Source organism: Aspergillus clavatus, genomic scaffold (genome assembly GCF_000002715.2).
Source record: "Aspergillus clavatus NRRL 1 1099423829804 genomic scaffold, whole genome shotgun sequence".
Classification (NCBI taxonomy): domain Eukaryota; kingdom Fungi; phylum Ascomycota; class Eurotiomycetes; order Eurotiales; family Aspergillaceae; genus Aspergillus; species Aspergillus clavatus.
In genome coordinates this window covers 132048-156326 of record NW_001517095.1, presented here as the reverse complement: position 1 = coordinate 156326, position 24279 = coordinate 132048, and the positions used below count along the sequence as shown (strand labels likewise).

Genomic DNA, 24279 nt, shown 5'->3' with positions numbered 1-24279 from the left:
CAAGTTGATTTTTCCTGTGGAAGTAGCAGTCCTGAGCATATCGCCCGGCGGACTGCCCCCCCCCCTCCCGCCTCCTTTCAGATGTCAATATGGCCGCTGATCCTCTTTCGCCTATTGCGCCTGCGCGTCTGAGGGCACTCTTGCTTCCTGTTGGGAGGATAAAACGGTCGAGGTTCCTGAGCTTTGCCGCGAGGCTTCAGGCGGAAAATGTTGTTCGCCTGGGGGACATCAGTCCCAATGCGCGACCCAATCGAAGTAGGCACTGTCGCGATCCCAAGAAGAAGCATGACTGCTGTGTTGGCGTAAGAGGATGCAATAATTGACTGATTCTACTGTCAGATATGTTTTCACCGTTAGCGTTTCCCACAGGAATGATACTCTATGACCTTTCTTTCTCTGTGCCTCCCACATCGCATCTAGAGTTATTTCCTTTCGAGATCTTTCGAGAACCGTTAGTGGTCATTGCCATAGCGGATGGTGCAGAATTACCCGGGAAATTTCAGGAGGATGAAGGGCAACCTGCTACTCAAGACGGTCAAAGACCGCATGGGCTAGATCGGCTTCTGGAGGAACTTGAGTTGCTTCAAGAGAGAAACCCGCGGGCCTTGGTCCATCAACTTATGGTCTTCGATCGTGAAGGAGTCAACAAGCTCTCCAATGGCCGCGAAGGCGTTACATGGATTCCGAAGCCGGAGTTGTCTAAGGCTACTACCATGAAGACTGCATTGTGTGACATCACGTCGCTACTTCTTTCTGAACTTGACGAATTCGCGAAGCGCATACAGAGCATCCCATTCATTGATTCGCCCAAAGCTTCATCCTGGGGGCCTCGTCGTGGTCCGAGCCTACGCGCACGTCCCACGGACAAGCTCATTCATCGAATGACCCTGCCTGCACATCTGCCCTCCCACCCCAGCGACTCTCCTGAGCCCACCTTAAGTTCTAACAAGAGTTCACCTGGCCCCAGCGAGCACGAGACCCCAACTACCTTCGATGAAATAACTCGATCTATTCAGTTAGCCAATCGCGCCAGCACTGCCGGCAAGCCCAACTCTCTGCCAACGTCAAAAGAACATAGCCGTGACAGAATGTCAGTAAGCGGGATAAGTGCTACTGATCGCACAAAAAACCGGATCAAGGGTCGCATGGGCGTGGTGATTGGAACCCTCTTCCTTCAATCGGGAAGATGGCCAGATGCATTGAAAGAATTGGTTGAAGCCGCAACGAACGCCCGAGCGAGCAGTGATTATGTGTGGCATGCCAAAGCCCTTGAGTCCATTCTTATTTGTCTTGTCTTATTTGGATGGGCGGGCATGGATTTTCAGGTCAGCATTCTGATCTCGCCTTAGTGGTCCATAAAAGTTGTGGCCGGCTTGCTAATTTTGCTCATTCAGATACCCCCGATTTGTTATCCAGCAGTTGATAAGTCCTCAAAATCGCTTTATAGCACCGCGGCCGACTCAGGGCAGTCTACACCAGGTCCCCGTGTCATCTCTCTCCAAAACCTGGCCAACCTCTTACCAGATCTTGCAAATAATATTCTCAATCTCTACACCCGCGCGTCCATTATAACTGATGAGCCAGTGCCTCAGCTTGTGTTCTCGGAAACAGCCATCCGGCTTTCGAGACTGATGGTAGCTGCGCGCGTTCGTGATGGGGCTTTGGATGATAATGCATTGAAGCATATCGTTATGCATGAGCCTTTACAGCCCTTGCATCGGCCAGAACGTCCACGTGGAATGGTCATTCTTCGGCAATCAGACATCGCAAATTTCTTATTTCGTGCTTTGCCGCTTGCGCCCAACTCGGATCTCCCAGCAACAGATACTATACCGATTATAGTTGGTGTTGTCTCAGCGTTGGATGCACTCGACCTACCGAGAAAGAAAGCATTCATCCTGAGGGAGTTCCTGTCAATAATAGTCCCGACTCTTGTGCAGGCTCGTAAGATTGGTGCCGCAGAAGTTGGGATTCATCCAGCTGCAGGATTGGCTTCTCTTAGCGATACAGCTTTTGATATCAATGCCCTTGATGTCGGTTCCGGTAATATGGAGAGAAGTATGCGCGCCCTTCTAGGCGTTATCGGAGAAACATATGGTGTGCAGCCCTCCTCATCTCCCGAGTGGGAGAAGAAATGTTCCTCGAGTGCCGGTCAGACCGAGTCCTTCCCTGAATATGACTCGGTTACTGCTATTGTCGAGCGAGCCTTCCGTCATGTGGCCTTGAACAGATATGGGGATCTGAATTTGAAGATAGATGCGCTGAAGGCATGTATCAATTGCTGCGAAGCGCTTCCCGATTTTACGGGCGTACTTCAATTCACCGTCGAACTTCTCCAAACCATCAAGGGGGGTCTAATGCTTTCGGAGGATCGTTACACCCCTCCTTCTCTCCCCCAGGATGAGCAAATCCACCTTCTCAATAATATTAAGCGAACTGTTGGTGCCGCGAATAAACTAGGCGCTTCAGATCTAGAAGCAGAATACTGGGATGACTTCCTAGTTCGTGACGTCCGACTTCTCGCCCTTCCTGATCCTAGAAGACCCGTTCGCCGACCGAAATCACAACTCGACGCTGTCACAACGAATGGTGATAAACCTTCGAAAGACCCATTTTTGTACAATCCCTTCCTGAAAACAAGCAGCAAAAGTGCGGAGTCACTTATGGTAGCCGGAGAACAGGCCGCTTTCACGGTAACTCTCCAGAATCCCTATGAATTTGAGATCGAGATTGAGCGGATCCGTCTCGATGCTGAAGGCGTACCTTTAGATGCTGTGGCAGAATGGATTATACTCCCACCCCTCTGTCTACAAGACATCACGGTTGTTGGTAGCGCCCCTAGCGAAGGAGCATTGAATGTGACTGGTTGCATTATCAAAGTTCGACACTGTCGCGAACGCAGATTCCCAATTTTCAACAAGCTATGGAAACCAGAGATTGGAAAGAAGTTCAAACGAACGGGACTCGCTGCCAAGCGGCCCATGACTGATCGGCCGCTGTCTTGGAGCTCGACAACCTCGAGAGACGGAAAGTCGCAAATGAAGAAAGGCCCCGAGACAGCTTCCTGTGAAGTGAAAGTCATTGGTCAACAACCGTCGCTTGTCATTGAATCGCTGTCGCTGTCACAGTCTGCAATGATGGTGCTAGAAGGGGAAACCAAGTCGTTCAGGATTACACTGCGTAACACATCGTCCTGCGCCTTAGATTTCATAACTTTCACATTTCACGATTCGACCACGAGGCAGATCCAATCCGCTCTGTCTAACAAAGATCTGCTGCCGGTGGAGGTGTACGAGCTGGAACTTCAGCTTTCCACGAAACCATCTTTGCGGTGGCGTCGTGAGGACTCATCACCAGATGACCATACTATACCTGCAGGCCAGGATGCAACGTTCTCCGTCGATATTATTGGCAAGCCAGGTTTACAAGATACTACTGTGCAGATTGACTATTCCCATATTGGATTACTCGGCGGCCAGCTGCCGGAGATGTTCTATACCCGCCAGCTATTCGTTCCCCTTACTGTGACAGTGAATGCGAGCATTGAAGTGGCCCGCTACGACATCTTGCCGTTCACCGGTGACTTTGCATGGTGGAATAGTCAAGGGTTAGATATGGGATCTGCTCAGAGCAGTACTACTGATAGCGATCCATTCTCTCCAGTCTTGTCTCAATTGGGGCGTGGGGTGTACGGCTCCGATCATTGCATTGTGCTGCTAGATTTGCGAAATGCCTGGCCAAAACCTTTGTCAGTATCACTTCACGTAAGCGAGCAGCCGACCGTTTCTCCGACTGGAATCCAAAAAGAGGACTCTGCTACCCTACATGGTCAGTATACCATCAGTGGAGACCTTCAGCCCGGTCAAGTTACGCGGTTTGTGCTTGTCCTCCCTCGTGTATATGTGGATAATCCACACGCCTCGATTCCGGTTCTGAATACTGGCATCAAGCGACAATTTGTCGTAAGTGCCAACAAACTTACTTTCGAGGCAGAAGCGGCATCACGGGAGGCTTTCTGGTTTCGAGAGGAGTTGCTCAAAAGGATCTCAGGGACTTGGAAAGAGAGTGTCACGACTACTGGCCATAAGGGTGTCATTGACCTGAGAGGGTTACGGCTGAACACGCGAATGGTGGACGCTTTCCGTTTGGAAGACATCGATACAAGCTTCTCTCTTCAGCCTTCGTTCGCAAGTGAAGAACGTCCAGTAGCTGCTGAAGGAACAAGTGGTCTGGTGCGGATCGGACGCTCAAAATACAAAATTGAGACAGACAAGATGCTTGATCTCACCATCACCGTGCGAAACCGCTCCTCAAAACCAATCCATCCCCTTCTTCGGCTCCAACCGAGCCTTCGCCATCAGCCCAGTAATGTTGCTCTTGATCTTTCGAGGAGGCTATCATGGACTGGCATGCTACAACAAGTGCTACCCATCTTGTCCAGTGGCGAGAGTACGAGTGTTACCATCGGAGTAACGGTCTTCTGTCATGGAGAATATGAAGTCGGTGCTACTGTTGAGGAAGTGCGACTTCTGAGGACTCTTCCTGGATTCGAGGCTGACCAGGGGGCGGCCAATGCACCCATCTTACATGATGATGAGGCCATTGAAGATACCTTCGGACTGGATGTTACGCGAAGAAGACGCATTTGGCATGCGAAAGAGACATGCGTTATGAATGCTCGTGATTGAATGTTTTACTCTCTTAGTATATAATCCTGCATCATCGTCGAAGTTGATGCCGGTTGACTTGTTTAACGATAGCAATGAACGTTTGTATGATTACCTCGCCATCTCTGTTATATCGATGTACAATCTGAACAGCGTTGATCTGATGAAAAGGTTCCACGCGATGGATACTGATTTGCCAACACTTGAACTTGCACATTTGGTGAGATTGTCTAGAGAGCTCTATGATGGAATGCTATGCTAAGGCAGAGAGAATAGAGATGTACCCTTCTATTTGACAATGATGTCCACCTTTCACATAGGATGACTTGTAAATAACTGGTTTGTATATACCCTGGACCATACCTGCAACTCTAGTCATATGAAATGAGATGTCTGCACCGCATGATTCGACATTCAGGATCCAACACAGCAAGCCGGCCGAAAAAGTAGCACGCCGTAATGTGATTTATTATAAGCCACGGCATGCGCCGATCGCCGCACACGCATTGGAATGTGTTTTGAAAGATGTGCATACGACCTGGGTGTTGGGAGAGCCCGGCCTTCAGAAACAGGTGCCGTGTTTCCAGGATCACCAAGATCACTCCTGATTCGCACCCTGATCGTACAGCTGACATTGAGACCTCTTAAGAATAATAGGTGTTGTTACGGCGATAGCGATCACACAAGCGCGTTCAATCATGTAGCCATATCCATGTCATGTTTGTCCCGGTTCTCGCCTGACAGCCTGTCCTTCCCAGTAGGAGGTCCTGGCTGCTCACCGACCGGGAAGCTGAGATACTTCCAGTCCTCGATCTCTTCGATGATACACTTGAGTCTGTCGCGGATACTCTCAACCGCATATGTCCCCAGGATGAGCCGAAGCGGGGGGTAGGAGCAATGGCCCAGTTGCCAGACCAAATGAGCTGCCTTGACAGCACTGGCGGGCTGTTTATCAGCCAGCCACATCAGCATTCGCCTGGCATGGGCGGCCGGCGCAGTCGGCGTATTGTATGGTTCGCTGGGCTGTTTGACGAAGAAATGGCCGTACAGCGGCAGCGGCGACGTAAGATTGTGCTCGTTGTTGGCCATGGTGGCGGTATCCGAGACGAGATCGCCCACGTCGTCGCGGCGCATATGACCCGGCTCCACTAGTGTGCCTTTGATGTTGAAACTGTCCACCTCGTAGAGCATACTTTCCATGAGCCCCTCCACCGCGTATTTCGAGGCACAGTATGGTCCAAGTCCCGGCACGCCAAGTGCGCCCGACGTCGAGCTGAAGATCAGGTACCGGCCAGAACGTCGCTCACGGAAGTGTGGCAATGACAATTGTATCATATTCAAGGTACCTGTGAAGTTCGTCTCAAACTGGTCCCGGATCTCGTATTCATCCTGATCCTCGCACGCGCCGATAACACCGTACCCCGCGCAGTTGGCGACAATGTCGATGCGGCCAAACCGCTCGATGGTACGGTCGATCACTCGTTTGACCGTTTCGCGGGCGCGGATATCACATAGTAGACCGAGGCAGTTTTCGTGTTCTTCCTCCAACTTCTTCATCGATTCCAGGCTGTTCTCGAAGGTGCGTCCGACAGCTGCGACAAGGTCATTGCGGCACAAGGCGGTTTTGACGAGAGAGCGGCCCATATGGCCTGTGGCCCCGAAGATCTATAGAACAAATGATTAGAAGTTTCACATATGTACAAGAAAAGCGCTTAAGGGGGTCAGCCACGTACCAGCCATACGAGTGGCTTAGGGGGGTTCTGCGGCCCTGGGGGGTCGGTGGTGGAAGGGAGCTGAAGTTTGGGCTCTCGCGCGGCAGATGCAGAAGGTGATAGAGTATTTATAGGCTTGGGTGGGGATGTCTGGTTATCCATTGAGGGGTAATATTGTTGGTTCGAAGTGTAAAAGGAGGGAGACTGTGTGAGAGACATTGCTGCTGGTCTTGAGCTGGTGTTGTGACATAGTGAAGTTGTTGGAGTTCTCCGCATTAGGAAAATCCGGGGTGGAATCGAAGGCGGACACTATAAACAGGAATTTCTTCATGCTGTTGATGGAAACACTATTCCTTTGATTGTATACAAACAGTATATACGAGGTGAAAGAGAGTGGCCGTGTGCTGATAATTATGGTATCCTATTTATGTGATATCCACTGAGAAACCACCCCGACATCGGCAAAGAGTATGGAGACACTCAAAAATAGAGCTTAAAGACTGCCCTCGACTAACGCCTACGCCAGAAGACGGATAGAGAGACTGTAGCCATGCGATCAGGTTTCTACCGTCCGATCTCCCTTCGAAGCCGTCCAGCGGCTGTAGAGGGCCCAGGTTCCGGCCAACCGCTCACAGCATCATCTACTTCTTCCAGGAAGGATGTACTGTTGTGGATGCTCGTTCCGCCTAATACCACGCGCACTCCGGGGGAGCTGGCATTGACCTGGGCAACCATTTTCGCTTCCTCGTAAGTCACGCCGCCGACCATGAAGATTATGATATCTTGTGGTTTATCCCGGATATGGCCACTACCTTCCAGGAAGGGGTATTGCAATTCCTTCAACTTGCCCTTGATGAGGTTTTGCAGTGTCGCCTCCAATCGCGGTGAGTGTTGGGTATAGACATTCTCGACGCCTTTCAGGCCCTTAAAGCGGTCTCGAGCGCCCGAGAACAACGATGCTGATTCAAAGAGATCGGTGAAGCCACCTGCAACTGGGGGTGCTTGCAATGAGTGGTGATAAGCAAGGAGTTTAGGAATAATATTGACTTTGTACGATGGGACGTCACCTGCCGTGACTAAGAGATCAAGCAGGACTGGAAGAGCATTGGATGGCTGTTTTTCATATCGGAGAGCATACAGGGCTACCAGTCGAATCTTGTTCTCCGCGGGTACCGTGGGTAACTGGATGATTCTTTGTAAAGCCTAGGAAAATGGGTCAAATAAATATACCTGCTTTGAACATGATCTCACACGCCGACACATACCTTGAGGTCATTTGCGTGGTTATCATTGCAGGCCAAGCTCTGCTCCAACTCACTGACATCGAGAAGGTTGTCTTCGCCGACTCGCCGGCTAAGCTCGCCAACCAGAGTGACATGCTTGCTGACATTTCCCGAGAGCTTGCGGAATTCCGGGTAATCTTCCACGAAGCGCTTCATGTCGGCAATGGACTCAATGTTCATGGTGTTTTGCGTCTTCACCTGATACTGTTCGACGTATTCCTTGATGTTCTGGCCCAGATCGCCGAAGTTTTGGTACATGTTCTTCTTGAAGAAGGGATCCTGGTCTTGCGATAGGACTATCTCACGAAGCTCAGGCCGGATGTCGGGCACATCGCGCAGATCTACTCTCCCGTTGTTGACTCCCAATAGCTCATGAACCATCGCCTGGTATGTCCACTGGGTCAATAAGGGCGTGATGGGGTCGTCTCTGCGATCCAGTATGAGCAAGATTGGCGGGGTGTCGGTTTTTCTGAAATTGAAGAGCTGCTCCTCCTGGGTCACCTGATAGCGAACCTCTGTAGCTAATTTCTTAGCCAGCAAGCTGTTCTTCTCATAGCGGATCAATGGGTTTTTCTTCAAAGCCAGCAGAATTGCAAGAACGCCTTCTGTTGCTCGTTGTAGAGCGTCCGCATTCCACAGGTCCGGCGAATGGCTCCATAATCGTTGATAGGGGAACCCGAGGTTCAAAGAACACAGATCAGGGTTAATGACCAAGAAGTCGGCAAAATGCTCCTGAACCACGCGAACGACCTCGTGCCCATCTGCTTCGGCGAGGCGCTCCAGCGACGACTTGCGAATGATATTGCTAAGGTAGATGTGATATTCTCCATATTTAGGATCGCGAAGCTCGTCAATGAGGAACTGGATAGAAGTCGGAGACGGGCGCACGAAGCATAAACAGCGTAAATGTCGCATTTTCTCTCGCGCCGCATTGTCCAGGCGATCGATCAGGTATACTTCATGATTCAAAAGGGCGGATTGGGTGATGGCCGTCGAAACGATTGGCATCTGTCCGTCGCAAGAGTCAGCCTTCACATACAAGTTTCAACCGCACCCAGCAGTAGAACGCAGATCCCACTGTCTCACTGTCGAGGAGCAAGATCTTCATCTTGGTTGACGATGAAGATCCCGACACTGATGACGAATCCCCCGTCGTGACCATCTTGGAGATGTACCCGGACACTGCAGCGACGACGTCCATGGCGATTGACCAGCCCGCGAAAGGGCGCGCGATGAGGGGTTCGGTATCGAAGACTGGAAGCTCAAGGAATCAACCGACCAGTAAATCAATACACTGATTCGGGGGGAAAAAAAAGAGAAAAGGAAAAGCAAATAGAGATCCAATTGTGACTTGTTCTACCCGGTCGTGGAATGGGAAGTGATGTGACGAGGGTGGTTGATGCTGCTCACAAGCCAACGCCAAGTAACGGTACGTACTTAAGCTGAAGCTCTCCACCCGTGACGATTTCATAATTCGATACCCTCATCTACATCCTCTTTTCGCAATTTCCTCGCCCTAGTTTGGTCTCTTTTCTAGATACGGATTCTCTCCGTTTTCTCTCATATTTCTGATTGCATTTATCTTCTTTGCCCCTTGCTGGGGTTGTGGTCTCGATCATGTTGCCCTACATTGATACCTGTATGTTGAAATTGTTTCCACCGCCAGTTTTGCCTGGGCTCATCACTCCTTCATATCTCAACAATGTTTTCTGGAGAAATCAACAACTGATGATGAGGACTATCCGCAGTATTTGGCTATCCTGCCAGGCTCACTGGTGCCTCAGTGGATGAGTGTGAGTAGTCTCTTTCAGCTCCTTCATCCTGACGCTGCTAACGCTTGTTTTACCTCGGATCTATAGTAAAGCTCATTGCATCATTCCTGGTCTCATACCCGCTAGCCGGTCTACTCAAGAGAATCCCCGACGCTCATCCTTGGAAGAAAAATGTCTTCATCATCGCCGTCGCCCTGTTTTATATGGTCGGGTTGTTCGATTTGTGGGATGGTCTGCGCACTGTGCTGTACAGTGCTGCTGGGACGTATGCCATTGCCTACTACATCGACGGGTCGTTGATGCCATGGATCGGATTCGTCTTCTTGATGGGTCATATGTCCGTTAGTCACATTGAACGTCAGATTGTCAACGATCCGCAAGCGGTTGATATCACTGGCGCACAGATGGTGCTCCTTATGAAGCTTTCCTCCTTTTGCTGGAACGTCCGCGATGGCCGTCTGCCCCAGGAAAAACTGTCGGACCCCCAGAAATATGCTGCTATAAGAGAATTCCCCAGCATTCTCGACTATGCCGGATATGTCTTGTTCTTTCCGTCTTTCTTTGCGGGTCCATCTTTCGAATACGTCGACTATCGGCGATGGCTTGACACAACCCTCTTCGAGGTTCCTCCAGGTACTGACCCGGCCAAAGTGCCTCCAACCCGGAAGAAGCGCAAGATTCCCCGCAGCTGCACGCCGGCCATCAAAAAGGGATTGATGGGTCTGGGATGGATTTTTCTATTCTTGCAATTGGGTTCCTTCTACAACCAGGAAATGGTACTCGCGGAGTCCTTCATGGACTATTCTTTCCTCCGACGGGTTTGGATCCTACACATGGTCGGATTTACGACGCGACTGAAGTATTATGGCGTATGGTCACTGACCGAGGGAGCCTGTATCCTGTCTGGACTTGGATACAACGGCTTCGATGCCAAATCAGGCAAAGTGTTCTGGAATCGGTTGGAGAACATTGATCCATGGAAACTTGAAACCGCCCAAAATTCCCATGGCTACTTGGGAAACTGGAACAAGAACACGAACCACTGGCTCCGGAACTATGTATACCTGCGCGTGACGCCTAAGGGCAAGAAACCAGGCTTCCGAGCCAGCATGGCCACTTTCACAACCAGTGCTTTCTGGCACGGATTCTACCCTGGATACTACCTGACATTTGTCCTGGGTTCCTTCATCCAGACTGTCGCCAAAAGTATGCTCACTTCTACATTGTTCTCTGAACAGGAAGATCTTCAGCTAACCTTCTCTCAGACTTCCGCCGTTACATCCGCCCTTTCTTCCTGACTCCTGACGGTTCCCAGCCTTTGCCTTCCAAGCGATACTATGATGTATTCAGCTGGCTGGTCACCCAGCTCACTATGTCCTTCGTGGTGATGCCGTTCATCTTCCTTTCATTCAGCTCCTCCATTCAGGTCTGGAGCAGCGTGTATTACTACGGGATTATCGGCAATATCCTTGCCATTATCTTCTTCGCCAGCCCTGCAAAGGGATACCTCATCCGAGCTCTGAAGAAGCGGAGCAAGCCCAGTATGGCACGGACGATCAGCGCGGAAAGCCTCCAAGAACCGACCTTGGGGTTGCCTAACGATCCCGCGCAGGAGATTGAAGACGTGGTTCAGGAAATTAGAGCGGAATTCGAAGCTAGGAGACGGCGCGGAAGTGTGACGGCCACCATGCCCACCGGCGAGGAGCTCAAAGTCGCTGTGGAAAACAAGCTTGGTCGGAAGATTTCGTTGTCTGATCATTCCGCAAAATAATGAAATTGTTGTTGTTGGAAACAGGCTTGTTCTGGTTCACCTGGGGTGCTTTGACGGTTTGAGGGCCGTTAGAATATCCTGGTGGTTACATTCTTTGTGAATATTGTGGTGTACGGGACGTTGGTAGACCCTCTTCGCCGCGTGTCTGTTTGCTTGGTCCTCTCATAGATCGATCTTGAGTTGGTTATGCTTTTGCTTTCCAATTGTCTTAATTCGTCCCAAGCCGGGCCTTTTATGTTTTATCAGCGGGATGGGAAATGTGCGATTGCGAGTGCATAGCGTAACAGGAAGAGTAATGCATAATTCGGATGACTTGAGTATTTTGCTCAAAGATAGAAGCTATGTATGCACTACAATCTTAAAATAATATTACTTTGAGTGAAACTGCAGGCATCCCAAAAAGAAATGTGGGTTTGTATTGATAAAGGTAGAAGGTAATGTTAGTCCGGCTCCATAATGCAAACATGTGTACATATGTACATGATCCAGCGAAAGTAATGTGCCAAGGCTATGTCAAAGATATAAAGAGAAGTTCATAAGTCTGTTCGTAAACCCTATTGATCCAACTCCTGGTGTGAGGCCGAACCACCTTCCAGGAACTGCGCTACGGCAGTTCATGGTCGACGCGCAACACACCAATAGCGAGCGGTAAGGCATGATCAGAGAAAAGCGAAAGAAGTCTAAAAAAAGAGCAACGCACAATATATGCATCGTGTCGGGTCGTACAGTCGTGTCAAGGTGAGTTCTGGGTCTCGGGTGATGACGAAGCAAGCAGCCAGTACCGGGAGTAGAAGGCGAAAAAGGGATGTGGGGTGTCGTTGAGTGAAGAGAGTCAACTCCCGGACCGTGGAATCAAACGGTATTCGATACAATCGACAAGGTGAAGAAGACCAGGCGTAGCCTGGGAAGGGAGAGACCGCAATCGCGGATGCAATGGGCCCGGAAAAGACCAAGTATGAAATGGAACGAGTACCTGCCCTCGTTCAGAAGCCCACCGTAGTGCCTACGGCAGCGAGTGTAACCTGTAAAAGTTAGTATAAAGAACAAAGACCCATATCTAGCTTTCGAAACACTTACAACAATGATAATGATCGCCAATCCTAGAGGAGTCATCCATCGGTTGAGTTTCCTCCACCATCGCGCATTTTCGTAACGTCTTCGCTCCAGATCATGGAGTCGTACCTTCAGCGCCATCTCAAGTTCAGGTCCATTCTCATCTAGTGCTGCACTAGGCTTGTCTGGTAGAGGGAGGAATGCGGCAATGAACCACGCTGGAGGACAATGGAGTAAGCAAATTACCTTGGAAGATACAGTACGCAGTCGAGACGCAAGACTTACCAATTGGAAACACGAAACCGAAGCAAAACGACCAGACTTGAATGTTCCGCCGACCCAGCAGTGGCTCGGTGCGAGAGTCCATGGATGGCGCTGCCCAGGCACTGCCTCTTCGTCGAACAACCCGCCTATCAGGATATAAATGCGGTGACCAACTGTGCCGTAACCGATGGTGTGTGGTCGATCGTGCATCGGTCTCAGGGCCTTTTAGCCAATGGCTTCGAGGATCTCGAGGATCATACAGGCTTATCCAACGAACACTTTCCATGGTTCGAGCCCTCGTCCGAGCTGGAGCTGTCGGGATTGTCTGGAGAGCTTGGGAGTTAGAGGTAGCAGGGCGCGCAGTCGGTGGCCGACTGCCATCAATGACCGACAAGGCAGGGTTGACAGCCTGTCCATCCAACGAATAATACATCTTAGCCCAGGCCGGGAGCATATTGTACACAATGCTTGAGCTGGTTCCCGGTCGCTTATTGCTTCGCAAGCTGCTTTTCCTCGATTCCGAAGAAAGACTACTCGGAACTGCGGGATTTCCAGGACGGGCGGGTAGATTCGACAGATGATCTGACTGCTCATCTTTATCAGAATCACTGATCAACCACAACGCAGAGGACTCTGGTCTCTGTCGAAAAAGTGCGGTGGTGGGCCTAGAAGGCTCACCGGCGGACATCCCGCTGGGTTCATCCCCCCCAGAAGCGAAGCTCGACTCAAATTCCGCAGACCATCTCGATGTCACAGTCGACAGGTGGGACTTGAACCGGTCTGATGCCTGGTCTGTAGTGAGGCCGTGGTTATTGTGCTCGGACGATCCTGCCGATTGTGAGGTATCAACCCACGAGCCCGAAGATGATGGCGCCAGGATGGTGGGATATTGTATGAAGACACCGCTATCAACATTAGGTTGGAAGTCCGATGGCGGCCCGCTGCGAGAAGATGATGTGAGCGAGCGGGAATGGCTGCGGCCACGACCACGCGTCGAGTTCGAGTTCGATCGCACTGATGGATGATACGGAGGAGTGGAGCGGAAGGAGTGTGAACGAGAGCTGAAATGTTCTTCAGAAGAGCCGTGAGTCCACGGAGCGGCACCGATATGACGGATCACAGTTCCCATCGAGTTCAATGAGGTGAGCGAGTTAGAACGCGTCGCGGAATCCGGGTTCGAGGAGGCACCTATTCGGACAAAATTCAGGCTGGAGCTATCGAGAGCCACAAAATTGGGACTGGACGGAGGTCCAATGGTGACAACATTAGGGCTCGAGCTAGAAGAACTATGCTGGGCCCCCGATGGCTGGCGAGACGGCCCTGGAGTTTCCGATACCACGGGTTTGATGCCTGGGGCCGCCGTGGGCAGCACCATCATTTCCTCGTCCGAGTATGCGGCAACTGAACTATCATCGAAGCCGGTGTAGGCGGGCTTCTCACCTGGGAGAACTGGTTCTGGCAAAGAAGAATTGCTGGATTTGGGATCATCTTCCCATACCTGAGAAGGTGTGTTTCCGGCATCAATGGTTGATGATAAGTCCCAAGGATCAGTGACAGATTGATCCAGAAAACTACTGTCGGCGGCTCGGGTAATATTCGATGACAGTGTACCGGTCGACTGGTCTAGCGAATCATCGGCTGGCGACTCCGGATAGTGGATATATTCTTGCCCTTTGCCTGGCCGTGGTAGCAAGACATGCTCCGGCTTGGTCGGGAACGGGGTAGCCGAGTAAATATCGTAGTGGTCGTGCCCTTCCTGCTCATGATCCTTGCTGCGGACGAGTCGTAGGGAGGGAGATGGAGAAGTCTCGTTCGTTTGGGATAGACTGCGCTCGTGAAGAGCTCTCCGTCTAGGAGAGGAATCTGTTGAATTTCCAGTAGATGGCATATCGCTCAGGAGTGATTAGTTCATTATCAGTATATAAACACCGGCAGTATGATAATTAGTCGGAAAAAAGGCGCTGGGAAAAGAAGGTAGTATAGTCGACCACGCGTTTTGACCAGAGCAAAATTTTGAGATCGGAAAGAGTGAAAACGGAAGTAATCAATACTAGTCGACTTTGGCTGCTTGATCGAATCCAAGGAAGAACAATTGGAAGACAGTAAGGATTCTGAATGCTTTTGTTGTTGTTGTTGTTTTGTTGTGGTCTATAATGCTGTGATGCAATCAGGAATGCTATCGACACAAAGGGCAGCAAATGCAGAAGATCAAGTCCAGTTCAGCGGCAAGACATCAAAAAGAGTGTGGTTGTGACGAAGAAAGAATTAATCGTCAGCAGTTGGATAACGAGTCATGCCAGACTGGTATAGCGAAAGTTGAAGAATTGAAGTTGTAAAAGAGCGTTGAAACCGAGTGACCCAGAAGCACCCAAACGACTGTCTCTAAAAGAGCGACAAAAAGCACGACGACTGGCAAACGATGGACCGAAACCTGAAACACGGAAAACCCATCAAAATAAGTAAACCATGGAAGGGACAAGCGGCACTAAGTAGCCAAGTGGGCATCCTTAGGAATCTGGTTGCTCGGCTAGCGGTGAAAAGGCCGGCATTAGTGGGTATGTTAGCCGCAGCCCGTAAGCCCTTTTGGACTCGTGGAGGGGCTGTGGCAGCTTGTCTGGCACGATAGACACGACCTTCTAGCCCTTTAGCCAGGGGTAGATATGCAGCTGCACACTCTAAAGGGCGAAAGTCTTGCCATGAACCCTCCAGAATCCAGATTCAATTGGTTAGTGGAGACGAACAGAACGAGCAGGGATGATCGTGCAAAGTTGCTTCGACCATGATTTTTTGCTAATAATAAGAAAAGGACTCGTGAGTCGTGGGATCCTAAAAAAAGCCGTAGCCCATAACAGATTAGTCGCCCGGGGCTGACTAGTATATGGAGTTCTGGACTGCCAGTCTGCGAAATCCTTTCGAACAAGCGAGAGAGGTTCGTGAACATGGTCATTGATTGAGAGGAACCCCGTTCAACACCCACAGGAGTGGTAACACGGGATGGAGTACAGAGTAAGTTGAGTAACAGATCGTCGGAACCTAATAATAATCTTCATCGTCATGATCTCAGAACAGCTAGGAGAAAACAGTCGTAAATCAATGTTTCACTTGCTGAAAGGTTAGATGACTACTGGATGGTCATTTCGCTTGTAGCTGATCACTCCATCGGGTATTTGAACACGGACCATGGAGCATGAAACCAATAATAGGGGAAAGGAGCATTTGAGGACATTGCTCCGTACGGAGTGCTTCATTTCCGAATAGTGAAGGAGACTGAAATTTGCGAGTGTTTGTAGGCAACCGCTCCAAGGAGTGACGACTGACGACCAATGTATGATAGACAGAAGTTGGGGGCTCTCGATAGTGATAGAGAGCACTCTCCGTATTGGTTGCAAATATATGCAAGGTACAGAAAGCTTTATCATTCAGAAACGATGTGCAAGCAAGAGATGCAGGCAGCAGAACATCCGACATGATTTGTTTGTGATTCTCTGTACTTGAAAGAGAATCTCGTCACGCCTAAGCCTCCACGAGTGTAATTTATTTAGGGCAGTGGATAGGCCGCGGATGTGACCAATCTCACGATCATCCTCGGGGACTCCAGGTAACTACCAGGAGAGTCGACTCAGTCGAGATCTCGACTGTCCCACACTCAGGTCTCAGCAGTCAGCACTCAGCAGATTGGAGGCAGGATCAGCCACGAAATGAACTGGTGATCGGGCGGATCTTGACTTGGTAGTTGGTACTCCGGAGTCCGGAGTCCATATGGAGTAACTAGTACAGAAAAGCTTCTGAATTGTCCAGATTCCCCCTCACTTCTCAAGGATTCTAGAAATCCAGAATGTCTTATTGGCAGTGGGGACAAGGATTTCGATCAATCTCTCGATACCAAAGCCCAATAACATCGCTGTTTCAGAAGACAAAGCGATGGATTTGAAGCTGACTACTTTAGCTCTTTATGCAGTAGTAAGGCTGCCAACTCATCCGTGGGTCTTGCTTGTCCGTCAGATTAGTTCCCACGAGTTACCACTCTTTGTGACTCGATCCCTCGAGTCTCGTCTCAAACCATCTTTGAGGTGGGGAAGATCGAACTGAATGCAGTGTGACGGATCAAATTAGATTGTTGAGCGTGGAAGAGGAAGAAAGTAGGATCAAGTGCTGAAGTCGAGAGGACGAAGAGAGATGGAAGTACGGAGTATTGCTTGGTCCTTACAGATGATGGCATCCCCGATTGGGTGATAATATTGTGGGTGTCAGACAAGATGTAGTTGATGCCTTCGAAATCAGGCACACACACTTTTCCTGGCCTTGTTTCCTGCTGGGCTTTTTCTTTGTTGACGGTTTGCTTTGGTGCTTCGCTTGCTCGCTTTCGATGGCATCGACTTGGTGCAACTCTTCATGATTATTCTCTCAGGAGAGACATCATCACCATCGCCATCATCGCCTTTTCTGTCCAAAGGACAACTAGGTCCTTCTAGTCTCTGAGGTCTATCCGATCTGCTGTTCGAGTTTGCAGACCCCTTCGATCCATCGGGCAGAATATCTTGGTCCCTCTTAGTTCAGCTACGGCTTCTAATAATACTAATCGGTCATCATCATGGCGCCTGTCAGCCTCCTGGCGCGGCTTCGAACGCTCTATTCCAAGAATTATGGTATGTTCCCGAGGAATTTGAGACGATTTGATGTTCCTCTCGTAACAATTTGGTATCAGATGAACCGGCCATTTCGGTCCACACAGCTGCTTTTTTCTCGGTATGCATCTCTGGTCCCAGCGCTCGCATCCCCATGCATGTTCAATTGAATGGTCTCATAAAAGGAAAAAAATTAAACAAATCCGGTGAAGTCTGGAAAGACCATTGCTCATCTTGATTTTCCTACAGAAAAAGTTCCTTTCCTTGCAGCAGCAGCAGCAGCAGCAGCAGCAGCAATGACTAACTCCACTCTAGGTACTTCTAACATTGTTTTACGTGGTGCCCTTCTATATATCTCCCACCACACGTCCGTCTCCCACACTCAGCCGAGATGCTCCTTCCGTGATTCGAGCAAGGATTAGGGCAGTAACGTGGTCTTGTTCGGTTAGTACCCTTGCGGTCCTATGGCTGATCATTGCCAAAAAGCATGCTTCTTTCTCGGAGGCTTTAAGGCTCCTTGGTTGGTGGCCCATTAGCCTCTGGGACATTAGCCGTGCCTTGCTTCTCACGGCCGTCCTATTCACTGGGCCTCTTTTTGAGCGTGGCATTGCCGAGGGTGAATGGGGAGACTGGATTAAGGGTGGCCGGATCTCCGAAACTCTTTATGGTTGGATTGGATGGCGAAACTATGTCGCAGTAAGTAGAACCGGGTACTGGTATCCAAGATCATAACCCGATCTCATACTTTGCATAGGGACCGATTACCGAGGAGATCATGTTCCGGTCTGCCATCGTGCCTCTCCATCTGCTAGCCAAAGATCGCCCCGACCACATTGTTTTTGTGGCACCACTCTACTTTGGAATTGCTCATGTGCATCATTTTTATGAGTTTCGCTTGACTCATCCAGACACCCCTATCGTTGCTGCATTGCTCCGCTCGCTGTTCCAGTTTGGTTATACCACCATTTTCGGCTGGTATGCTACCTTTCTGTATATCCGGACCGGTTCACTGCTGGCAGTGATTCTTGCGCACAGCTTCTGCAACTGGTGCGGACTCCCTCGGCTTTGGGGAAGAGTTGAGGCCGGCGTACCTCTCGGGCCACCCTTGACCAGAGGGAAAGAAGATTCCGACCCGGGCCGTGTATACATCACTTCTGGTAAACTTGGTCTGGGCTGGACGGTCGCCTACTATATACTCCTTGTGACGGGAGCCATTGGCTTCTGTTATGCCCTGTGGCCACTGACTTATTCATCCAACGCGCTTGCCACATTCTCGGGCATGTCCAGAGAATGACAGAATTGATCCTGGCCATTTGGCTTCTAAGTATGCCCCATGCTTTGTTTTTTTTTTTTTTTGGCTGGCGGAGAGGAAGGGATTCATTCATATCTGGATGAGCCGTTGAACTTTTCTTGTACTGTTTACTTCTAATGATGACGCTGATGTTTCTGCTCTTCGCCTTGCGCATTGTGATGATAGCATGCAGCATGGGGTCTTGCTGAAGAATACTTAATGTTTGAATTTGATAGTCCATCCCAGTGAAGTGCGTTTGAAATTAATGGATACAAATTGGCCTCGCTTGCGTAATTCTTTCATAAATTCATCACCTAGAGAGATTGAGCATCTAGAAAGCATCCTCGGGAAGATATTTCGTAGCCGATTCGAGATACTTCCTTAGTATTTTTTTGCTGCTGATAACCCAAGAAAAAGCAAGTTGCGCTATCTCCGAGTTCCGTCTCGGCCTTCTCGGACTCAAGTCTTTTCACTCCAGGGTCTGCCGACACAAATGCACGTCAATTCTATTTTTTGCAGCTCTTACAGCTGCTGTAAATTCCAATCCTTCAAATAGAAAGCATATCATTTCTTCATCCTCATGAGGCCGCATTTACAGGGCTGCCGTTCACTCATCGCGGGGTGCGGCAGAGCAACAACTCCAGGTCGACTCTTCTCCTCCACCGTTCCCCTCGCAATCCCTCTACGAGCTCCTCTCAATATTCCCCCTCCATTTCCTGTGACGCAGAAATGCCCCGAACCCAGTTGCTCATGCCCTACCACACCAGAGATGCCCGAAGGGCTCCCTATCGATTACGACCAGCCTTTGAACGGAACAATGGCTGCCTATGCGCAGCAGGTTCTAATTTGTACAGGACAAAGAGACTGGACAAGTCGCATCGAGGATGATGGTACGGCCCAAAGCTGGGGGAATTTGACGAGAGGTCTGAAGAAGCTGATGGGCCGTGGCGGACGCTTTGCGGATGTAAGTTTGCACTTTAAATCCCGGGATTTCTTGCTGACTTGAGGTTATCTGATAGCCATTTAATAACGTCATGGTCTCGACTTCGTCCTTTGTTCCTTCATCTACAGATACCGCCTCCGCCTTTATCTTTCCCCAATTCAAATATATCCCGTCGATTCCTGTGGAGATACCTGAGACTCCCAATGCAGAGACCGATCTTTCAACGTTTATCCGAGCGTATCTCCTCCCAGAGAAGCTAAATCCTATGCAAAACTCCCTTTCCGAAGCGCATCAGGCTGAGCTCATCCGCGATCCGGAACTAGCATCTAAGTTCCCCGATGCTATCGATATCCGCCATTCCCCCGTTGTCTTGATATGCGGCCATGGGGGTCGAGACATGCGCTGTGGAGTCATGGCACCTGTCCTTGAAAAAGAGTTCAGCCGGGTTCTGTGTGCGCGGGGATTCTCATCCACCGGAGCTGAGAACAATCCAACGGACAGTCCTGAATATGCCCATATCGGCTTGATCAGCCATGTTGGCGGTCATAAATATGCTGGAAATGTGATTGTGTACATTCCCCCGGGAATGATGGTAGATGGCTCCCCTCATCCGCTGGCGGGTAAGGGTATTTGGTACGGCCGCGTCGAGCCCAAGCACGTCCAAGGGATTGTCGATGAGACCATTCTTGGTGGAAAGGTCATAGCTGACCATTTCCGAGGAGGGATTGACCATAATGGAGACATCATAAGGTTTTAGAGTTGGATAAAGTAGACTGTCCTCTCCTTTTACTTAGAACAAGCTGCATTCTGAAAGAGATAGACAAAACATATCACCAATCCCGGTACACAACAAAAAAAAAATATCAGGCGAGATCAAGTATTTTTTTTTTCTGAGAAGGCTGTTCTGATTCTTCATTGGAGATGTTGATGGCTTGATGTACATCCCAAATTAGTTAGCCAGGCGCTAATCTGGATTGGGTCTAAAGGTGCCAGAGCCAAAAAGCAAGCATTATGTATGACTTGGAAATCAGAGCAGCGGACAGACTTCCCCAGATCATTCAATTGCCCGCTGGATCCCCCGCTAATGACCGTATAATCATCCTGCACAGCATGGTGTTCAATCAGCGAACATGCAATCCCTATCCCGACTACGAATAAGCCCGACCGCCCTTGCGCAAGTCCGATGGAGATGCGACGCCCATCGCCCGTTCTCAAGCAACACCGTCCGGTTTGCGACAACGTCTTCAGCAATATCCCGAAAGCTAGATCTGTTGGCCATTGACAAGAAATGGCAAGCGAAGTGGCAAGCGGACGGGCCGCGATCGTTTCCCAATGGCGGCGCACAGAAGGAAAGGCGGGGTGATAAGCCCAAGTCCTACATCCTATCCATGTTCCCCTACCCTTCCGGAACCTTACACATGGGACATCTACGGGTGTACACGATCTCGGATGTGCTGGCGCGGTTCTATCGCATGAAAGGCCATGAGGTGCTTCATCCGATGGGGTGGGATGCGTTCGGGCTACCGGCGGAAAATGCGGCGATTGAGCGAGGAATCGATCCGGCTGAATGGACCAAGCAGAACATTGCGAAGATGAAGGAACAGTTACGAAGTATATCGACGTCGTTTGATTGGGATCGAGTAAGTACCTTAATTGTCTGTGATCGGAGCGTTCCGTTGTTGTTAATCGTATTCGGCGGATTTCCAGGAACTGGCTACTTGCTCTCCCGAATTCTACGAACACACGCAACGGATATTTCTGATGCTGCATAAGAAAGGTCTTGCCTATCAGGCAGAGGCGGTCGTCAACTATGACCCGGTGGATAAGACGGTGCTTGCGAACGAGCAGGTGTGCGAGCCACTATCTAGGGCGGATGCTTCCAGAGACTGATTCTTTCCTAGGTGGATGCCAATGGCTTCTCCTGGCGCTCCGGAGCGAAGGTCGAAAAGTTAAAGTTGAAACAATGGTTTTTCCGCATTACAGATTTCAAAGAAATGCTCTTGAATGACTTGGATTCGCTGGCGGGGGGCTGGCCCGAGCGTGTATTGGCCATGCAGCGCAATTGGCTGGGTAAATCATATGGTGCGAAGGTCAAGTTTCCTGTCACCGTTGACGGGGGCTATGATGAGAACCTGCATGTTAGTGTGTTTACTACGCGACCGGACACCTTGTACGGAGTGGAGTATATTGCCCTCTCCTTGGACCACCCGATTGTCCTCAAGGCTGCTGAGGAGGATGCGGCCTTGCGAAAATTTCTTGATGAAGCCGCTTCGCTTCCGTCCGACTCCAAGGCTGGCTATAAGCTATCAAGTGCCACTGCTTCGAATCCACTGTACATCATCGATAAAGAAAGCCCTCACATTGCGCGGAAGTTGCCCATATTCGTGGCTCCATACGTTCTGAGTGACTACGGGGAGGGAGCCGTAATGGGTGTCCCGGGCCATGACTCAAGAGACCTGGCGTTCTTTAAGGAGAATATGAATCCCGAATCGATACCGGTTGTCATCGAATCTGAACATTCAGCTGAAACAAATGCCGACAACAGCGACAGCCTTGTCCCTGCGGGTGAGCTGAAAGCCTTCACACAAGAGGGCGTTCTTACCTCGAGATGCTGGAAATATCAAGGCCTTCATTCTCGTGAGGCCAAGAAGCAAATCGTCGACGACCTCAATGGCATCGGCCACGGTGAACCTGTTGAGCAATGGAGACTGAGGGATTGGCTCATTAGTCGACAGCGCTACTGGGGAGCTCCGATCCCCATTATTCATTGCAAGAGCTGTGGCCCGGTACCTGTGCCGGACGAACAGCTTCCAGTCCAGCTACCTAAGATTGAGGGTGACTGGCTCAAAGGCAAGAAGGGCAATCCACTTGAGTCGTCTCAGGAATGGGTTAACACAACCTGCCCGAGCTGCAATGGGCCTGCGAAGCGGGATACGGACACCATGGATACTTTTGTCGATTCGTCTTGGTACTATCTCCGCTTCTTGGACTCGCAAAACAAGGAACAGCCATTTTCCCCTTCGACAATCCGACCAGTTGATATCTATATCGGTGGTGTTGAGCATGCCATTCTGCACCTGCTCTATGCTCGATTCATCTACAAATTCCTCGCGCAGTCCGAACTATTCCCGGAGATCGCTCGGACAGGAGACCTTCCAGGCCCTTCAGAACCCTTCAGAACTCTTATGTCCCAAGGGATGGTCCACGGAAGAACGTACAGTGACCCATCTACTGGGCGGTTCCTACTCCCATCGGAAGTTGATCTCTCAAACCCCAATCAACCACTCATCACGGGAACGCAAGTGACCCCTAATATTTCATTTGAGAAAATGTCCAAGAGCAAGCACAATGGCGTGGATCCCACGTCATGTGCGCTCAAATATGGCGCTGATGCCACTCGGGCGCATGTCCTCTTCTCCGCTCCTGTCAGTGAGGTGTTGGAGTGGGACGACAGCAAAATTGTGGGCATTGAGCGTTGGTTCGGTCGGCTGTGGAAGCTGGTGGTTGATGCGAAGCAGAGCCTGGGAGCATCATCTTTTACGGTCTCCCAGGCCGATGTGGAAGCATCCTCCGGGCACGCGACAACACTCCCCGCCCTCTTGCAAGGTATTAGTGATAGTGACGCCGATAGCGTCCTGCACACACATCAGACCGTCTCGTCCGTGACCAACTGTATTGAGAAGAACCCCTACGGCCTCAATACCGTCATCTCCGACCTGATCAAGCTAACCAACACGTTAACATCGTCGACCCCTACTTCGCCGCAAGTCCTGTATCTTTGTGTGTCCTCGCTGATCCGGCTATTGGCACCTGTAGCCCCGGCTCTGGCCTCTGAATGCTGGGAAGTCCTCCACGGGCCGATTATCCGCGAGAACTCGAGCACAAAACCCACCGATGAAGCTATTGTGCCGCCCATTTTCGACTGTCCTTGGCCCTCTCCACCGTTGACTGACGAACAGGTCAATGTGCTCTCTGCACGCGGCGGCCAAACTGTAGCCGTTCAGATCAATGGCAAATTACGCTTTTCCGTGACTATTCCGCGGCGGTTATCACCAACGACGCCTGCTGAATCCGGCGATCAGCCGGGTGGCGCCACCCAGGAACAAGATTGGATCATTAGCCGTGTTCTGGAGACCGATGAGGGACGCGTGTGGCTTCGGGAAAAGAACGACTGGGAGAAACGGAGACGGGTTGTGGTCGTTAAGGGGGGCAAACTGGTCAACATTGTCTTTTAATTTGATCGGCTGCTGAGCTGTATGATATGGATTCGATGGACACGGTTTAGGCGGGAGACGTATGTAGTAGAGACATGACCACTGTATATTAGTATATTAGTAGAAAGCATATAGAAACTCACCTCCTCAAGCGTCATATTGCTTTCGTGCGACGACAGCATCCACTATGATTTCGTCATGTCCAATCCATAATCCATACAGTATCTAACCGGAAGGATATTTCGGATTGTTGTCCATGTTCTGACCGCCATGGCCCATGCTACCAGGCCAGGATTGCGCGGCTTGTAGGAAGAGCAGTGGGCGAGGGGGGGGGGGGGGGGGGGAACTTGAGAAAGGTTTCCCCTCATCCTTGACAAAGTCGCTAACCCAGTGTTGAGCGGGTCTCAGCTTCTCCACAATAGAGCTTGTTTCGAGTAAGTCCAACTTCTCGGAGGAAGCTTGGTTGAAGCTCGGGATTAATCCAATGCGAGAGAGATATAGAATCAGTCCTGTATGTTTGTAGTCTGTCTGCAGTTGAGGCAATTAATTGGGGCTGCTAAGCGGTACACGGATCTCAGTTGAGTTGACCAGATGAGATGCTGTGAAGCTCGATGTTTGAGCCAAGAAACCGTAAGAGGGCATTGGACCATGCTACACAGATCGATATTATCCTCATCTGAGCGA

General features: G+C 50.3%; 8 protein-coding genes across 8 annotated transcripts, besides 2 other annotated features; 5 read left to right on the top strand and 3 right to left on the bottom strand.

The window, feature by feature from the left end:
* Positions 1–89: 89 nt before the first annotated feature.
* On the top strand, positions 90–4688 carry ACLA_095700 (TRAPPII-specific subunit TRS120; the record flags this gene model as incomplete). Its single annotated transcript, XM_001270062.1, has 3 exons — positions 90–302; positions 438–1325; positions 1395–4688. The coding sequence occupies 3 exons, from the start codon at positions 90–92 to the stop codon at positions 4686–4688; spliced, it is 4395 nt and encodes a 1464-aa protein (XP_001270063.1).
* A 675-nt stretch (positions 4689–5363) lies between these two features.
* On the bottom strand, positions 5364–6541 carry ACLA_095690 (SDR family oxidoreductase; the record flags this gene model as incomplete). Its single annotated transcript, XM_001270061.1, has 2 exons — positions 5364–6332; positions 6401–6541. The coding sequence occupies 2 exons, from the start codon at positions 6539–6541 to the stop codon at positions 5364–5366; spliced, it is 1110 nt and encodes a 369-aa protein (XP_001270062.1).
* A 402-nt stretch (positions 6542–6943) lies between these two features.
* On the bottom strand, positions 6944–8863 carry ACLA_095680 (Sec1 family protein; the record flags this gene model as incomplete). The annotated part of the gene is made up of 3 exons (XM_001270060.1): positions 6944–7582; positions 7645–8670; positions 8702–8863. The coding sequence occupies 3 exons, from the start codon at positions 8861–8863 to the stop codon at positions 6944–6946; spliced, it is 1827 nt and encodes a 608-aa protein (XP_001270061.1).
* A 416-nt stretch (positions 8864–9279) lies between these two features.
* On the top strand, positions 9280–11205 carry ACLA_095670 (lysophospholipid acyltransferase; the record flags this gene model as incomplete). The annotated part of the gene is made up of 4 exons (XM_001270059.1): positions 9280–9301; positions 9411–9455; positions 9522–10640; positions 10700–11205. The coding sequence occupies 4 exons, from the start codon at positions 9280–9282 to the stop codon at positions 11203–11205; spliced, it is 1692 nt and encodes a 563-aa protein (XP_001270060.1).
* A 983-nt stretch (positions 11206–12188) lies between these two features.
* Positions 12189–14410, bottom strand: ACLA_095660 (putative serine-rich protein; the record flags this gene model as incomplete). Its single annotated transcript, XM_001270058.1, has 3 exons — positions 12189–12227; positions 12283–12476; positions 12544–14410. The coding sequence occupies 3 exons, from the start codon at positions 14408–14410 to the stop codon at positions 12189–12191; spliced, it is 2100 nt and encodes a 699-aa protein (XP_001270059.1).
* Positions 14411–17113: 2703 nt separating this feature from the next.
* ACLA_095650 (CAAX prenyl protease RCE1) lies at positions 17114–18441 on the top strand (the record flags this gene model as incomplete). The annotated part of the gene is made up of 4 exons (XM_001270057.1): positions 17114–17168; positions 17228–17307; positions 17463–17843; positions 17902–18441. The coding sequence occupies 4 exons, from the start codon at positions 17114–17116 to the stop codon at positions 18439–18441; spliced, it is 1056 nt and encodes a 351-aa protein (XP_001270058.1).
* Positions 17414–17443: a microsatellite.
* Positions 17415–17443: a microsatellite.
* Positions 18442–19207: 766 nt separating the features above from the next.
* ACLA_095640 (sucrase/ferredoxin-like domain-containing protein) lies at positions 19208–20138 on the top strand (the record flags this gene model as incomplete). Its single annotated transcript, XM_001270056.1, has 2 exons — positions 19208–19402; positions 19458–20138. 2 exons carry the CDS (start codon positions 19208–19210, stop codon positions 20136–20138), a joined length of 876 nt encoding a protein of 291 aa, XP_001270057.1.
* Positions 20139–20511: 373 nt separating this feature from the next.
* On the top strand, positions 20512–23616 carry ACLA_095630 (leucine--tRNA ligase NAM2; the record flags this gene model as incomplete). Its single annotated transcript, XM_001270055.1, has 3 exons — positions 20512–21021; positions 21089–21229; positions 21283–23616. 3 exons carry the CDS (start codon positions 20512–20514, stop codon positions 23614–23616), a joined length of 2985 nt encoding a protein of 994 aa, XP_001270056.1.
* Positions 23617–24279: the final 663 nt, after the last annotated feature.